The 19,285-nt window shown below is 46.5% G+C and overlaps 1 protein-coding gene across 4 annotated transcripts in view; it reads right to left on the reverse strand.

The window, feature by feature from the left end:
* Positions 1 to 19,285, reverse strand: part of hnf1a (HNF1 homeobox a) — a 239,282-nt gene that overhangs the window by 194,714 nt on the left and 25,283 nt on the right. For all 4 annotated transcript variants that reach the window (XM_059988327.1, XM_059988328.1, XM_059988329.1 and 1 more), the window contains exon 2: positions 3,654 to 3,853. In XM_059988327.1, the coding sequence (XP_059844310.1) occupies positions 3,654 to 3,853 (200 nt within the window). The remainder of the gene's footprint in view (positions 1 to 3,653; positions 3,854 to 19,285) is intronic.

Raw genomic sequence — 19,285 nt, forward strand, 5'->3', positions numbered from 1 at the left:
CTTCAGATCACTATCAGGATTGGGGTGGTGTTACAACGAGGGATCCTGAGAAAATAGGAAGATCCGATATGATTTCGTTGACTGCTAGATTAGAAGTTCACCCACATGGCCTTTCAACCCTGCTCCTACGTTTGCCTACATCATGGCTGATCTTCCTCAGGTTGGGCTTGACACAACCCAAAGCACTCCAAAGAAATTAAACAGGTCATTTAGTGCCTCTCACACACTGTGCCAAGCATACCTTAAATATGACTAAAGTCAGCCACGTGTTTAACACGAACTGTGGCCAAATAGGGTGCTCACTGGTTACCAGTCCTGCAGTGTACGTGGAGAGGACATTGCCAAAGATTTGGGGCAGGGATCACGGAGAGCACACCAGGGCTCAAGCACCCAGTGCTACTGGGCAGTGAGCAAGGGTTGTCTGATTTTAAATTTCCCCAGATCACCCTGTCGTTTGGGAATAATAAGCAGCTTGGCAGTTAGTTGAATAATGACAAGTAGGCTTTAACAATCAACCAACAGACACCTGGCTCTGTTTCCCTCCCCTGCTCTTTTGAAACCAACTTTAGAGTATAGTCTCTGCAAACTCTTGGTTTTCTGGGCTGTGCATATTCAGAGGTTCCTGAGGTTGTCATAGCCGGGGGTGGTTTTGGGGATGAACTCCAACCACCTATAAAGTGCTCCAAATGTTGTGCAACTCTAATAGCTGCTGACAACCAGGTCCGATTCTTGGCCTTCACATGTGGCTTAGCCCGGCAGAAATGTTTCTGCTGACAAAAGAAGGGACAAAGGCGGACCACTGGCACCTCAAAACCAGTTGCTTCGGGCAGGTGGGGCTCGTCAGCCTTAGATGGCAGCCCACCCGGGAGAAGAAAATCTTCTGGCTGCCTTGCGACCATACCCACCCATGGGAAAGGCTTCGGGAGTAAACCTCGAGGAAGAAATCCAGAGTCGGGGTCTCTAAGGCAGTTTGATGTTGTTTACAACTTCACTCTGGCAACCTCTGCGCTGGCACTGGTGCCGAGCTGTATCGGCGCTTGCCCTTCCCTTGGATACATCAGTGACGTGGAGAGGGGGAGCCCGCTGCATGGGCAACAGCTGTTTCTTCAAACCTTCCTGCCCAGGCTTGTGCCCTGGAGAGGACACAGTCCACCAGGGGTGCAAACCAATGATTCTCTGGGATCGATGGCTGCCTACTTTTAATACTCAGAGCACTATTTTGCTCTGAGTTCTCAAGGCAGCTATGGTTTGTGACTTTGTGTTGCTCTAGTGGGAAGATCATGGGCCATGTTTCATATATTTCCATATCACATACTGGAGGTCATTTCAGCCCATCAAGCCTGTGCCAGCTCACAGACAAATCACATTCTCCCACTGATTTTCCCTTCATCCTATTCTCTCAAATTTCCTAACAACTCACTATTTTAATAGCAGAGTTAATCAGTTTTCACAACCACGGCTAACAATGGCTGGATTTCTGGAAGCAATTTTGAACACACAAGATATACATCCCAAAGACAAAGAAGTATTCCAAAGCCAAGATAACACAACCACGGCTAACAAGAGAAGTCAAAGCCAACATAATAAAATGAAAGGGAGGGCATATAATACAGCAGAAATTAACAAGGAGTTAGGGGATTAGGAAGCTTTTAAATAGAAGGCAAGCAAAAAAAGTCTTTAAGAAGGTTAGGATGGAATACAAAAGTAGGCTAGCCAATAATATTAAAGAGGAAACCAAAAGTTTTTTCAGATTCATAAAGAGTAAAAGAGAGACAAGGTGGATATCAGACCAGTGGAAAACAATACTAGAGAGGTAATAATGGGGGACAAGGAAATGGCAGACGAACTGAATCAGTATTTTGCATCAGTCTTCACTGTGGAAGACACCAGCAGTATGGTGGAAGTTCCAGGTGTCAGGGGTCATGAAGTGAGTGAAGTTACCGTTACTGGGGAGAAGGCTCTTGGGGAAACTGAAAGATCTGAAGGTAGATTAGTCACCTGGACCAAATGGTGTACACCCCAGGGTTCTGAAACAGGTGTCTGAAGAGATTGTGGAGGCATTAGTAATGATCTTTCAAGAATCACTAGATTCTGGAATGGTTCCAAAGAGACTAGAAAATTGCAAGTATTTCAAGAAGGGAGAGGGGCAGAAGAAAAGAAACTGTCGGCCAGATAGTCTGACCTCAATGTTGGGAAGATGTTGGATTCGATTGTCAAGGATGTGATTTTGGGGTTCTTGAAGGCACATGATAAAATAGAGGTTAGTCAGCAAGGTTTTCTCAAGGGAAAATCATGCCTGACAAATCTGTTGGAATTCTTCAAAGAAATAGCAAACAGGATACACAAAGGAGAATTGGTTGATGTTGTGTACTTGGATTTTCAGAAGGCCTTTGACAAAGTGCTGCACATGAGGCTGCTTAGCAAGCTACGAGCCCATGGTATTATAAGGAAGATTACAGCATGGATAAAGCAGTGGCTGATTGGCAGGAGGCAAAGATTGGGAATAAAGGGAGCCTTCTCTCGTTGGCTGCCAGTGACTACTGGTGTTCCTCAGGGGTCTGTGTTGGCACTGATACTTTTTACATTATATAATAATGATTTTTATGATGGAATTGATTACTTTGTTGCAAATTTTGCAGACTATACAAAGATAAATGGAAGAGCAGGTGGTTTTGAGGAAGTAGAGAGGCGACAGAAGGACTTTGATAGATTGGGAGTAAGGCCAAAGAGGTGCCAGATAGAATACCAGATAGGTGTCAAGAAATGCATGGTCACGCACATAGGTAGAAGTGAAAGGGTTGACTTTTCTAAATGGAGAGAAAATACAAAATTCAGAAGTACACAAGGATTTGGGAGTCCTTGTGCAGGATTTCCTTAAGGTTCACTTGCAGATTGAGTCTGTGATGAGGAAGGCAGATGTGATGTTAGCATTCATTTCAAGAGGACTAGAATATAAAAGCAAAGACATAATGTTGAGATTTTATAAAGCACTGGTGAGGCCTCACTTGGAGTATTATGAGCAGTTTGGAGCCCTTATCTTAGAAAGGATGTGCTGAAACCGGAGAGGATTCAAAGGAGTTTCACGAAAATGATTCCAGGATTGAACAGCTTGTAATGTAAACAGTGTTTGATGGCTCTGGGCCTGCATTCACTAGAATTCAGAGGAATGAGGGGTGACCTAATTGAAACCTATTGAATGGTGAAAGGCTTTGATAAAGTGGATGTGGAAAGGTTGTTTCCTATGGTGGAAGCGTCTAAGACCAGAGGGCACAGCCTCAAAACAGAGGGGCATCCTTTTAGAACAGAGGTGTGGAGGAAATTCTTGAGTCAGAGAGTGGTGAATCTATGGAAGTCATTGGCACAGGCAGAAGACCATCTTTATGGTCTTTATGGTATGGAGACGGTCTTTCTTTAAGGCAGAAGGTGATAGATTCCTGATTGGCCAGGGCATGAAGGGATATGGGGAGAAGGCAGGAAATTGGGGCTGAGAGGGAAAATGAATCAGCCACAATGAGCAGACTCAGGTTGGGTACCAAAAACATGTTGAGTTCTCAAGACAGGCTCAGGTTGGCTGTGATTAAGTTGGATTTCAGTCTGATGCCTGAGCAGATCTCCAGAGAACAGTACTGAGATTTACAGGAAATGGTACTTACGCTGCATGATCTCTCTTTGCTTCCGAATGTACCAGGTGTAGAGCGCGGCCCGTTTCTGATTTTTCATGGGGGTTCCCTTGTTCAGGTGTTGCGACAAGTGAGACTGGTTCAGGCCGGTTGTGTCCACTACTTCGCGCTGCGGGATGTTGTGCTGTTGCATGTAGCACTTTATCATCTTTGCTGCCCTCCATGGGTCCTCTCTGTTGACAAGGCAGGGAACCACAATTCAGACAGCAATATTGCTTTTGGTTGCATTTTGTCTCCTTCCTTCACCCCTCTCCTGACCTGCAGTATATCCACCAATACCCTCCACATCCTGCATGTGGCCTCTGTGGAACTGGTCAGTCGGTGTAAAGAGGCTGTTTGCCTGTTCACGACCTGCTCTTGGTTCTGGCACGCCATAAACTCGCAGAATCAAAATCTGAATCAGGTTCAATGTCACTGACATATGCCAAAAAATCTGTTGTTTTGTGGCAACAGTACAGTGCATTATATTAAAAAACTGTAAATTACTATCAGAAACACAGTATACTAAAAAAATTAAATTAAATAAGTCATGCAAAAAGAGAGCAAAAATAGTGAGGTGGCGTTCATGGGTTTGTTCATTGTCTGCTCGTAAATCTGATAGCAGAAGGGAAGACCATATTCTTATGAGAATAGGTTGAGTGAACTCGGCCTTTTCTCCTTGGAGTGACGGAGGATGAGGGGTGACCTGATAGAGGTGTATAAGAGGCATTGATCATGTGGATAATCAGAGGCTTTTTCCCAGGGCTGAAATGCTTGCCACAAGAGGCCACAGGTTTAAGGTGCTGGGGAGTAGGTACAGAGGAGATGTCAGGGGTAAGTTTTTTACTCAGAGAGTGGTGAGTGTGTGGAATAGGCTGCTGGTGACGGTGGTGGAGGCGGATACAATAGGGCCTATTAAGAGACTTGGATAGGTACATGGAGCTTAGAAAAATACAGGGCTATAGGTAAGCCTAGTAATTTCTAAGGTAGGGACATGTTCGGTACAACTTTGTGGGCTGAAGGGCCTGTATTGTGCTGTAGGTTTTCTATGTTTCTATAAGTTATTCTGAAAAATACAGCAAAGTATCAGCATCTGAAATGAGGTCAATATTTTAATTGAAGACCATCAGTCCTGACAAAGGACCTGCAACAAAACCATAACTTTCAATGTTTGTTTGCAGAACTTGGAGGTCTTGCTCTGGACGCACAGAATTTACAGCAGAGTGTTTCCTGTAGGTTCCCACCCACGACATCCCCCACCCCAAACATAATTTTTATTGATAAAATAATTTTAAAAACTGAAGAAGATTATTTTATGCCCCTATGATTTCCTCCACAGTTATTCTTAGTGGGGATTCATTTTCAAGTGCGGGAGATTAATTCCACCCTGGAATTATGATTTCAGGGACGGAAACCTGAGTTCAGTTAGCATTCATCATCAGACTGAAGAAGTGCTTGTTTCCTTGGCAGCAGAAAATGACATTAAATATTTATTTTCTGTTTATAAATGTTTTGCAGAAACAATGCATTGGCTCCGAACTGTCTTGTGAAATGGCCCAGCAAGCTATTCAGTTGTATCTTCTCTGTGGTGATAAAGCTGATAAATCCAGAATGGCCACTAGCAATGATTTAGCACTGAATTCGGGCCAAGTCACACACCATCCTGACTTGGAAATATATTGCTGCTTCTTTATCTGAGCTGTGTCCAAACCTCGGAGCTTCCTCCCAAACATTACTGTGGGAAAGCCTTCATCAGAAGGGTTGCAATGATTCATATGGGTGGTTCTAAATAGTATCTGGCTAGAGAAATGTATTAAATCAGAGCTTCTGTGTTCAAAAGCAAAGGAAATCAGAAAAGGGGCTCAATTAGATCACCTTCTACAATCACTGTAATCACATGCTTTACTTTTAATTAGTATTTGCAAGATTAGTTATTGGCAGCACCCAAAGTTCACCCCTCTGAAAACAGGCTGAGTCACAAAGGGTACTCCAGTAAGTGTGAGTTCACCATGACGACTATAGTGGTACAATGATCGTGGATTAATTGACGAATCACAGCAATCCTCTCTGTTTGTATTGAGCCTCACCCTGACACGGAGGAGGCTAGGCAACTCGAGAGTAGGAACCCTGAATTCACCCGACCTGCCCCCATTCTGTCCCTTTCCTCTCTCCTCCTGATCAACCATGTACCTCCTACACCCACACCAGTCCCCCTCCATCTCCCATCACCCACACACTCCCCAGACCCACACCAGCCCAGCTCACCACTCACTCTGTTCCATTTCCTTTCCTATCAGATTCCAACTCCAGCAGCTCTTTGTTGTCTCCACCTACCATCTCCCAGCTTCTGCTTTCCACTCTTTCCTCTCCTGATCTGGATCCACCTATCACATGCCAGCTCTTGCTCCCCTTTACCTTTACAACCCTCTATCCAGTCCAGCTGGTGGTGTAGTGGCATCAGCACTGGACTTCAAAGCAGATGGTCCTGAGTTCAAACCCAGTCGGGTCCCAACCTGGGCAGCAGCAGTGTCTGTGCAGAAGCAAGGCCTGGCAATCTACTTCTGCATCTTGCCACAGAAACCCTGTGGATCTTATGGTCCATGAGATCACAAAGAGCCAAACAAAATCCTTCAATCCAGGTGAAGGATCTTAGAAACATAGAAAACCTACAACACAATACAGGCCCTTCGGCCCACAAAGTTGTGCCAAACATGTCCCTACCTTAGAAATTACTAGGCTTACCCATAGCCCTCTATTTTACTAAGCTCCATGTACCTATCCAAAAGTCTCTTAAAAGACCCTATCTTATCTGCCTCCACCACCGTTGCCGGCAGCCCATTCCATTTACTCACTACTCTCTGAGTAAAAAACTTACCCCTAACATCTCCTCTGTACCTACTCCCCAGCACTTTAAACCTGTGTCCTCTTGTGGCAACCATTTCAGCCCTGGGAAGAAGCCTCCGACTATCCACACGATCAATGCCTCTCATCATCTAGTATACCTCTATCAAGTCACCTCTCATCCTCCATCACTCCAAGGAGAAAAGGCCAAGTTCACTCAAACTATTCTCATAAGGCATGCTCCCCAATCCAGGCAACATCCTTGTAAATCTTCCCTGCACCCTTTCTATGGCTTCCACATCCTTCCTGTAGTGAGGCGACCAGAAATGAGCACAGTACTCCAAGTGGGGTCTGACCAGGGTCCTGTATAGCTGCAACATTACCCCTCGGCTCCTAAATTTAATTCCATGATTGATGAAGGCCAATACACCGTACACCTTCTTAACCACAGAGTCAACTTGCGCAGCTGCTTTGAGTGTCCTATGGACTCGGACCCCAAGATCCCTCTGATCCTCCACACTGATCCTCTGAGCCAAGAGTCTTAGCATTGACTATCCACTTCTCTCCATAGATGCTTCCTGACCTACTGAATTCCTCTGCTGGATTTTTGTCAGTTTATTTTTAGCTCCAGATTCCAGCATCTACTGTCCCTTGTGCCTCCATTTTCTACTTGAAACGTCTCCTTAGATACCGGGTTCCCAAACTTTTTTAATCAATGGACCCCTACCATTAACCAAGGCGTCCGTGGACCTGAGGTTGGGAACCCCTGCCATAGATAGACCACTATGGAGCTACAGTTTTGAATGTCAAACAAAGTCCTATCTGCAAACCACTTAGAGCCAAATAGAATTCAAAGGTCAACTGAAGGGTAGTCAATCAGGACCGCAGCAAGCCAACAGGGCCTATATAAACACAAGCACTACACCAACAACTGTGCTCCGAGTCTTCACCTCAACTGGTGATGAAACATCTGCAAGTGAATCTGCCAAACTCAGCGAATATTGAAATATCAAACTCCTAACATGAGCTATCAATATTCACCACCATCCAATAAGTCCTATCTGTCTTATTCTACTGTTCTGGATATGTTAAAATATGCTGTGAGCATGGTCCTCTTAAAATCGTGAAAGGAGTGACCAGTATCAGCTCTCATCCTTGTGTCCAGTAGGCACATGTCTAATTGGCAAACACATTCCTCATAATCTATATCAGGCTCAGATGCTGCCACCTGTATCCTTTTCCTTCACTACACGACAGACATACTTGCTGTAAAACATAAATACAAGAGATTCAGCAGATGCTGGAAATGCAGAATAACTGTCAGGGTCCAGTCCAGTCCGGAATCCGCGTTCCGGGTCTCGATTCAATCTGGTCCGAGAGCCTCAGATTCCAGGTCTTGCAGCTGTCCCTCCTGGCCCCTTTGAGCCTGTTAAGATCAGCCTGGATCAAGGAGGCACACCTGTGGCCAACTCAGCTGCAGGTGTTTATAAGGGGCCATGGGACAGAGACCAGGTGGGTGGTTGTTTTGTATTCTGCCCCACCCCAGTTCCTGCCTTGCTTGGAATCCTGCCCTGGTTGTTGGACTGTTCTGTATATGCTCTATCTGGTTGCTGGACTGTTCTGTATATGCTCTATCTGGTTGGTCTTGTTCCCCTGCTTCTCTCCTGTGTGCTGGTCCTACTGTTCTGCCTTATTCTCATTGCTTGTGCTGCCATGTTGTTGGTTGCCTTTCCCAATTTACCAATGTACCTGGTGGATCACTGTAGTTTTGCTGCTTACCCTGGAGCCAGCTTCCTACCCATTGCCTCTGTTGGGTGGTCTGGCTGGACTGCTGCTGCCCAGTGGGGGTTCTGCCCCTTCCACCTATTGCTCCCTAAGGGTTGTGCCCTGCACCTGCCCAGGTGTCTGTGACTGGCTGAAGCCTCTGTGTTTTTGGCCTGGGAGGTGACCCTGCCTGGGATCCATGTGGCCTGCCCTAGGGACTCCTACCCTTTCCTCCCATAGTTTCCCAAGGGTTGTGCACTGCACTTGTCCAGGTGTCTGCAACTGGTCCAGGCTTCTGTGTTCCCGCCTTGGAGGCAGCCCTGCCCGGAATCCCTGCTGCCTGCCATAAGGAATCCGCCTGCCCGCCCGCCCCGTCTGAACTCTGGGATCTGCCTGCCCGCCCGCCCCGTCTGAACTCTGGGATCCTCCTGCCCGCCCGCCCCGTCTGAACTCTGGGATCCTCCTGCCCGCCCGCCCCGTCTGAACTCTGGGATCCTCCTGCCCGCCCGCCCCGTCTGAACTCTGGGATCCTCCTGCCCGCCCGCCCCGTCTGAACTCTGGGATCCTCCTGCCCGCCCGCCCCGTCTGAACTCTGGGATCCTCCTGCCTGCCCGCCCCGTCTGAACTCTGGGATCCTCCTGCCCGCCCGCCCCGTCTGAACTCTGGGATCCTCCTGCCCGCCCGCCCCGTCTGAACTCTGGAATCCTCCTGCCCGCCCGCCCCGTCTGAACTCTGGGATCCTCCTGCCCGCCCGCCCCGTCTGAACTCTGGGATCCTCCTGCCCGCCCGCCCCGTCTGAACTCTGGGATCCTCCTGCCCGCCCGCCCCGTCTGAACTCTGGGATCCTCCTGCCCGCCCGCCCCGTCTGAACTCTGGGATCCTCCTGCCCGCCCGCCCCGTCTGAACTCTGGGATCCTCCTGCCCGCCCGCCCTGTCTGAACTCTGGGATCCAGCCCCACCTGCATTAACCCTTACATGCCATGGCATCCCCATCCTGTCCTCCCCCTAGTACTTCAGTGTCTGCGTCCTGTGTTTGGGTCCACCCGGCCCCCATTCCTGACAATAATGCAGACAAAATGCTGGAGGAACTCAGTGAGGTTGATTCTAGAGATGAGGGGGGCTAGACTATGAGGAGAGGCTGAGTTGCCTGGGACTGTACTCGCTGGAATTCAGAAGAATGAAAGGAGATCTTGTAGAAACATAAAATTATAAAAGGGATAGATGAGGTTAGAGGCAGGAAATTTGTTTCCACTAGTAGATGAGACTAGAACTAGGGGACATAGCCTCAAGATTCAGCACAGTAGATTTAGGATGGAGATGAGGAGGAACTGCTTTTCCCAGAGGGTGGTGAATATCTGGAATTCTCTGCCCAATGAAGCAGTGGAGGCTACCTCAGTAAATACATTTAAGACCGGGTTGGATAGATTTTTACACAGTAGGGGAGTTCAGGGTTATTGGGGAAAAGGCAGGTAGGTGGATCAGCCAGGATCTTACTGAATGGTGGAGCAGGCTTGCTGGGCCAGGTGGCTTGTTCTGCTCCTATTTGTTTTCTTTTGTTTTTAACAAGTTAGTAAGCATCCGTAGAGAAGAGTAAAGAGCCAATGTTTCAGGCTGATTTCTAATGAAAGGGCTTGGCCCAAAACTTCAGCTCTTTATTCCTCTCCATAGATGCTGCCTGGCCTGCTGTGTTCCACCAGCATTTTGTGTGTGTTGCTATAAAACGTTTTGAAATATTTCCAGGTACTCGGCCTTTGCTCAGGTGGTCCTTGGGGGTTAAGGATCTTTTACTTTCACTCCAGTCTTGAGGGTTCTCAGGTAACTGAGGCCACGGTGGGAACTGGGTGGGTGGGCCTGGCGTTAGTTTGTGAGGGACAGGCAGGTGGGTAGACTGCAGGGTTGGGCAGGTGGATAGATAGTGAGGGGTTACACTAACGTGTCACTCACCCTGGGGCTCTTTGCAGTTCTGATCCGTGGATTTGAGGTTCCAAATGCTATATTACAGATGTGACATTGATTTACAACAAGGCAGGGTTTCAGCCCAAAGTTGATGTTCGGGGACACCCCAAGCCTGAGTTGTCAGCTGCTTCGTTCTCAGGAGAGTGAAATCAGAGAATTAGTCCTCTTCAGACAATCTTGTAAGCTTCAAAATCTAGTTCAGTATGAAGTGTGGAACAGTTTGTTCTGATACAACCTCGGAATCAACGACTGATATTAACGAGGCATAGAATGAAGTGCAAGTCTTGTTATCATTACAACACTTGCACAGCCACGCTAGCCACTGAGGTTTAGATGCTCTAACTCTCTGGAATATGGATAGCTGGCACAGTCCCTGTAAAGATTCAGGCCCACACCACAAATTGGTGGCCATGTTCTAGTGCCAGGATTTTAATACTAAACCTCAGTTCAGTGCTTAATCATCAGCTCTACTTGGAGCATCATCTAGCATCTAGTTTAGTATGCTGTTTTCATTTCAGTCTCATATCGAGTCTCAATTCTAATCCCAGATACTCCAGCACTTAGGTCCTGACCTTCCTCTCCTAGGTCTCTTGTCACAGTATCTCTTAAACAATTCTCCTCACCCCTGTTATCCTAAACATTCTTCCTAATGACGACCACCTAGTTTCTCCTGACTGTCTACAATCCTTTGTATCCATTTTCACAGTGGATCCATTCTATCGCCAGCACTACTGTGTTGAAATGAAGGCCAACTGCACTAACATCGTCCCTTCATTCATGCATCTCTGGAGGTTCTGTGAAATGTTTCATTTCCCACATTTTTTCCCTTTCTCCCATGATCGGCACACATTTAAAACTCATCTTGCTCTCCACTGCATCATTTCCTGATTTATTTTGTCCTCTCTCCCACTTTTTACCTTTTAAGGAGTTTCTTTGTATTGAAGGAAGCTTAATGTACCACTGAAGCAGTGGACTGCCAAGAAGTATATTGTGAGAACAGTGGCCACATTAGCGATTGGAATTTGCAATGCACAGATTTGTTTAAAATTGTTGCTCAAGTTTAACAAACATTGTGCATTTCCTTGTTGATCCCATTTTCTTAAAACACCAGTCCAGTTAGGGGACCTTGTGGGTGGTCCTTTCTCACCCAGACAGTATTAAGTACCTGGAGTATACAGACTGAGTGGGTGATGGAAGCAGAGTCACTGAGCACTTAAGATATCTAGACGAACAATTAAATCATTTAAGTTACAAGTCAAGTGCTGGATTAGCATGGACGGATGCCCACTGGTCAGATTGCACGTGGTGGGCTGAATGGCCTGTTTCTATGATGAATGATTCTATAACTCTTATTATAAGTACTCATGAGTAACTGCATATAGGAATGGTGAAGGATGAAGATATTCTTTGCACTATCTCTGCAATGACATGTGATAATGTCTGACAAGGACTCTAGTGAACTCTCCCCTAAAGAACTGAAAGCTCAAACCATTGTACCTCAGTTGTAAATGTTACTGGCAACACTAACCTAATCTCATTGATACATTTACAGAATACTTGTATAAATGTTTCAAAGACTTTGGTCTATTTAAAAAAAGTTCACATGTTAACTAGATACAGTATCTTGACTCCAATAAATTGTAAATCATATTAAATTTAGAACATTTTATATTAAATGTTGAAAAAATTTAACATGTTGTAGAAGACATGTTAAAACACTCATGCAAATTTAATAGTGCATCACCACTTACACTAAGTAGCCACTTTATCAGCTACCTCCTGTACTGAGTGTGTGTTTGTGGTCTTCTGCTGCCGTGGCCCATCCACGTCAAGGTTCGACATGTTGTCCATTCTGCAACCACTGTTGTCACACGTGCTTATTTGAGTTACCTTCGCCTTCCTGTCAGCTTGAACCAGTCTGGCCGTTCTCTGATTTCTCTCATTAAGAAGGCGTTTTCGCCCACAGGACGGCCGCTCACTAGATGTTTCTTTTGGTTTCTAGCACCATTCTCTGTAAACTCTAGAGACTGCTACGTGTGAAACACTCAGGAGATCAGCAGCTTCTGAGATACTCAATGCCCATCTGTCGCCAACAATCATTCAAACATCCAGAGCACATTTCTTCCCATTCTGATCTTTGCTCTGAATAACAACTGAAGCCATGTCTATGGCTGCTCTGAGCTGCTATCGCATGATTGACCAATTCGATACTTGTATTAACAAGCAGGTGTACCTAATAAAGTGGCCACTGAGTGTGATTTCCTGATGTGTCGTGACTTCTGTATTATCACTCTTGCTTTAGTAATATTGTTTATGCATGCGTTAGCATAGTTATTCCCTTTTTCTAGGAGACTAATTGATGTTTAGTGACTGTGGAGCTGAATTGAAAACAGCTAATCATGTCAATGTCTCTGAGCATGAATTTAAAAGGAAGATATGAAATGCAAACAATCATGTTTCAGGTCAAGCAGAACACAGTTTTAACTACGAAACATAAAAGAACACCCAAACAACAGGAGCAGGAGCTTCAAGATTGCCTTAGCATTCAATATGATCATGGCTGCTCTGCCCTGGGCTTCCACTTCTCTGTTGTCTCAATTCACCCGTTCTTTCAAGATGCATTTAACTATTTTAAATATCTCTAACTAGCTAGCCTCTGCAACTCTGCAAAATCCCAGAGAAGCATGACCTTCTGGGAGAAGAAGCTTACCTTGGTTTTAAATGGCTGGCCTGTCACCTTCCCCCCCCCCCCCCCCACCCCAACACACACACACACACACACACACTCACACTCACCTTCCCCCCACCCCAACATACACACACACTCACCTTCCCCCTCCCACCCCAACACACACACACACTCACCTTCCCCCCCCACCCCAACACACACACACACACACACACACATACATTCACCTTCCCCCCCACCCCAACACACACTCACCTTCCCCCCACCCCAACACACACATTCACCTTCCCCCCCACCCCAACACACACACACACACACACACACACACACACACACACACACTCACCTTCCCCCACCCCAACACACACACACACACACATACACTCACCTTCCCCCCACCCCAACACACACACTCACCTTCCCCCCACCCCAACACACACACACACATTCACCTTCCCCCCACCCCAACACACACACACCTTCCCCCCACCCCAACACACACACACATACATTCACCTTCCCCCCACCCCAACACACACTCACCTTCCCCCCACCCCAACACACACACTCACCTTCCCCCCACCCCAACACAGACATACATTCACCTTCCCCCCACCCCAACACACACACACATACATTCACCTTCCCCCCACCCCAACACACACTCACCTTCCCCCCACCCCAACACACACACTCACCTTCCCCCCACCCCAACACACACATTCACCTTCCCCCCCACCCCAACACACACACAAACACACACATACATTCACCTTCCCCCACCCCAACACACACACACACACACACACACACACACACACACACACATACATTCACCTTCCCCCCCAACACACACACACTCACCTTCCCCCCACCCCAACACACACACACACTCACCTTCCCCCCCACCCCAACACACACACTCACCTTCCCCCCACCCCAACACACACACACACATTCACCTTCCCCCACCCCAACACACACACACACACATACATTCACCTTCCCCCACCCCAACACACACACACACACACACACACACACACACACACACACTCACCTTCCCCCCACCCCAACACACACACACACACACTCACCTTCCCCCCACCCCAACACACACACACACACTCACACACACACATACATTCACCTTCCCCCCACCCCAACACACACACATTCACCTTCCCCCCACCCCAACACACACACAAACACACACATACATTCACCTTCCCCCCACCCCAACACACACACACTCACCTTCCCCCCACCCCAACACACACACACACACACACACACACACACACACACACACACATACATTCACCTTCCCCCCCAACACACACACACTCACCTTCCCCCCACCCCAACACACACACACACTCACCTTCCCCCCCACCCCAACACACACACTCACCTTCCCCCCACCCCAACACACACACACACATTCACCTTCCCCCACCCCAACACACACACACACACACATACATTCACCTTCCCCCCACCCCAACACACACACACACACACACTCACCTTCCCCCCACCCCAACACACACATTCACCTTTCCCCCACCCCAACACACACACACACACTCACCTTCCCCCCACCCCAACACACACACACACACTCACACACACACATACATTCACCTTCCCCCCACCCCAACACACACACACCTTCCCCCCACCCCAACACACACACACACACACACACACACACACATACATTCACCTTCCCCCCACCCCAACACACACACACACACTCACACACACACATACATTCACCTTCCCCCCACCCCAACACACACACATTCAGCTTCCCCCCACCCCAACACACACACATTCACCTTCCCCCCACCCCAACACACACACACACACACCTTTCCCTCCAAAGCTGGCTACTGCGCAAAATTTGAATAAGCAACATAGAAAATTTGCCTTTATATTAAAAAGGGCCATTTTACAAGTACACAAGGAACAACCTCAATAAAAGAGGACAGAAATACACCTGTTCACCAAAGAAGGGGTGCATATAGATACAGTGGGAACTGGGAAATGCAGGGATCGTCCAGTGAAAAGGGGTCTGAAGCAGATTCAACAGCAACACTGAAAGGAAAATAATGCAGAACTGTGCAATATGAATGGGGGAGTTGAAGCAATTGGAGCCAGCACAGGTATAGTGAGTGAAATAACATTATTTTCTGCTTGACGATTCCATGATTTCAAAATCACAGGGTGGAATATTTGAATGTTCTAATATCAGTCCTGATGCAGAGTCTCGACTCAACACATTGACCATCCTTGTGGCTCCACAGATGCTGCCTGACAACACTGAGCTCCCCCAGCAGGATGTGAGTGCTCCTGGTATTTCATGTCAGTTGCAGAGAGAGACACCGCAAGCCCAATGTGAGAGAAGGTAAGCAGGGTGTTTCTTCTATTAAGAATATGGATATTTTTCTTCAGAGTCTTGAAGAAGGACCTTGGGCCAAAACGTCAACTGTTTGCTCATTGAATTTCCAACGTCTGCAGACTTTATCTGTTATAGGTTCGAAGGGAGAGTTTAGGGGACAGAGAGGGAATTAAGGGTCATGTTTGAGTTTAGGGACAAGTACGTGGAAGAATTGGATGACAGGTCAGAGTCTAAGTTTAAGGCTCTGCTCTATGTTCGAAGGCCAGCAGCAAGACTGGAGCTTGAGGCCTAATTTTCAGAGTCCTGTCATCGGTGAGTTCAGCATTCAAGGCCTGGATCTGCATCTGAATCTGAATCAAATGAGCAGAGGGTTTCATGTGTTAAGAATGCTCGGGACTGCATCACTGTAAATAACTTTATGGATTTAGTCAAGGATTTAAATAGGCAAGAATAGAAGGATAGAGACCTAATATGGGCAAATAGGATTAGCATCAGTGGGCTATAAGGTTGGCATGGATGTGGTGGGCTGAAGGCCTATTTCTCTGCTGTACAACTATACTGTGTTTTGAGTTTATCTCATATGATTACCCCTCCTCTGCAATTAGCAGGAAAGATAATCCTGACTTTATCAGGGAATGTTACTCTAGTTTAGCTTTTGAGTTCTATTTAAGACAGTTTGTCAAGACTCTCTTTAAATAAATGCTGGTTGCCAAGTAATCAAACTGTGTTTGTTGCAATACCTGCCACCCAGCCTCCTCCCACTCAGTAGTGACAGCGACCATCAATGGCTGTTTCGTTGCTCATTCCTAACTCCAGCTGTCTGGCCAGCTCTGGATGCCACATCAGATAATGGCAGCACATTCCTTTCCTAAATTGCAATAAACTTATAACCATTTTGCCGAGGACAGCTAGTACAGTTGTGAGCCCACAGCTCCAGGTTCCAGGTTGTCCAATCCTGACAATCACACCCCCCCAATGTGACTATATGGAGTTTGCATGCACTCCCTGTAACCTCGCTGTTTTCACTCAATGCTCTGGTTTTCTCCCACATCCGGCATTAGTAGGTTCACTGACTACACAAGGTTCTCCCTAATGTGTAAGTGAGCAGTTGAATCTGGGGGAATTGATAGGACCTTAGGGAGAATAAAATGGGATCAGTGTAGATGGGTCAGCATGGATTGGATGGGCTGAAGGGCCTGTTTCTACTCTATATGAGGTTCGTTTGTGCCAGCATTTTACTTCATTAAAAATTACCAATTCATATTTCCCACTTCTCATTTCAACTCAGACTCTTTGAACAAGTCAGTAACCTAAGCACTCTCAAGTGTAAGAGTTCTTACTCCTGCAGAAAACAGGGACCACATCCAAACCGGCTATTCCAAAATCTGAACCTCCCTCAAGAAACTGCCCCATTAAATGACAATACCCTTCTACACTGGAACCTTCTGACTAGATGCTGCATTCACAGTGCCAACTTCTCTGCAGTTGGACAATCCACTTCAGGGGAGTGAAAAGAGCTACTTTTTAATCAGAGTGGCGATCGAGATTCTGAAGGCAGAGTTTCACAGCAGTTTTTTTCTGATTTGAGGAGTGACCAATCAGCAGGAAGGATTCATTAGAAAGGGCCAATAAGAATAATTCAAGGGCAAGTGAAGTGGCCATTTATTTGGAGTGTGCCAGTTTGTAGAGTTGCTTGGGTCCATCAGGCTCAGGCAAAGTAGACTGTCTTGTAGGTTACTCTTTCTCTGTCCTTATTTGTTCATTCCTCATCTGTTAAAGCATAGCAGAGTAGTGAAAGTGGCTCCAGGGCAGTGTCCTGTACTGTGTGTGGGATATGGGAAGTCTGGGAGACATCCAATCTCCTGGAACTCCTGGGTGCATCGAGCTGCAGCTCCTGAGAGAATGTATTAAGGAACTGGAGCTGTAGCTCGATGACATTTAACTCATACAGGAGAATGAGGAGGTGATAGACAGGAACTACAGGGAGATAGTCACTGCTAGACTGCAGGAGACCGGTAACTGAGTGACTGTCAGGAGAAAGTGGGGAAATGCACAGCCAATGCAGAGTCCACCTGTAGCCATTCCCCTCAATAATAAGAGTACAACTTCAGATACTATTGAGGGGGACGACCTACCAGTGAGGAGCCACAGTGACTGGGTCTCTGCCACTGAGTGTGGTGCTGTGGCTCAGAAGAGCAGAGAGGGGAAGAGGACTGCAGTGTTGAAAGGAGATTCCACAGTCAGAGGAACAGAGATGATATTCTGAGGGTGTGATAGGGACACTCGGATGGCATGTTGCCTCCCTGGTGCCAGGATCAGGATGTCTTGGATTGGGCCCAAGGCATTCTCAAGGGTGAGGATGAGCAACCACAAGTCTTGGTGCATATTGGCACCAATGACATAGTTAGACAAGGTGAGGTGGTCCTGAAGAGAGATTTTAGGGAGCTGGGTAGAATGCTGAGAAACAGGAGCTCCAGGATTGCTGCCTGTGCCATGTGCCAGTGAGGGTAAGAATGGGATGATTTGGCAGGTGAATGTGTGACTGAGGAACTGGTGCAAGGGGCAGGGGTTCAGGTTTATGAATCATTGGGATCTCTTCTGGGAAAGGTATGACCTGTACAAAAGGAATGTGTTACACCTGAACCCCAAGGGGTCCAATATCCTTGCTGGCAGGTTGGCTAGAGTTGTTCAGGTGGGTTAAACTAATTTGACAGGTTGGTGGGAACCAGAGTGATAGTGCTGAAGATGAGATAGTTGGTTTACAAAAAGAGTGAGACTCCTAGCAAGGAGAGGCTGATAACAGGGCAATATTGCAGTCAACAGGATGAGTTGCAACGCAAAAGGTGGACAAAATCTAAAAAGGTGAACACTGGACTGAAGATGTTGTATTCGAATATGTACAGTTTTGAATTTTCAGCACAGTTACAGATTGGCATGTATGATGTTGTAGGCATCACTGAATCATGGCTGAAAGAAGATTATAGCTGGGAGCTCAATGTCCAAGGATACACATTGTATGGAAAGGACAGGCAGGAGGGCAAAGGGAGCGATGTTGTTCTGTTGGTAAAAAATGAAATCAAATCATGAAAAACGTGATATGGGTCAGAACGCGTTGAATCATTGTGGGCAGAGCTAAGGAACTGAAAAGTTGAAAAGTCACTGATGGGAGTTGCATAAGAATATGGTCTACAAATTACAAATGGAGATAGAAAATGCATGCCAAAAGAGCAATGTTACAACATTCATGGGGGAATTCAATATGCAAGTAGATTGGGTGGATTCCAAGAGGGGGAGAGATGGCTTTTTAGAGCAGCTTGTGGTTATAGTATATCAGCTATTCTGAGAGTTGTGCAATGAATCAGAATTGATGAGAAAGCTTAAGGTAAAAGAACCCTTGTGGCAAGTGATCATAATTTGATTGAATTCACCCTGAAATTTGAGAAGGAGAAGTAAAAGTCAGATGTATCAGTATTACAGTGGTGCAAAGGGAATTACAGAGGTATGAGAGAGGACTTGGCCAAAATTGATTCAAATAGAACAATGGTAGGGATGACAACAGAACAACAATGGCTGGAATTTCTGGAAACAATTCAGAAGGCACAGGATATATACATCCCAAAGAGGAAGAAGTATTCTAAAGCTAAAGGCAAGATTAAATAACCATGGCTAACAAGAGAAATCATAGCTAACATGAAAGCCAAAGAGGGTAAATAATTGAGCAAAAATTAGTAGGAAGTTAGAGGATTAGGAAGCTTTCAAATACCAACAGAAGGCAACAAAAAAGGTCCTTAGAAAAGATGGAATACAAACATAAGCTAGCCAATAATATTAAGGAGGATACGAAAAGTTTCTTCAGATACATAAAGTGCAAAAGAGAGGTGAAAGTGGATATCGGACCACTGGAAAATGATGCTGGAGAGGTAGTAATGGAGACAAGGAACTGGTGGATGAACTGAATAAATATTTGGC

This window comes from Hypanus sabinus, chromosome 13 (genome assembly GCF_030144855.1).
Source record: "Hypanus sabinus isolate sHypSab1 chromosome 13, sHypSab1.hap1, whole genome shotgun sequence".
NCBI classification, from domain to species: Eukaryota; Metazoa; Chordata; class Chondrichthyes; order Myliobatiformes; family Dasyatidae; genus Hypanus; species Hypanus sabinus.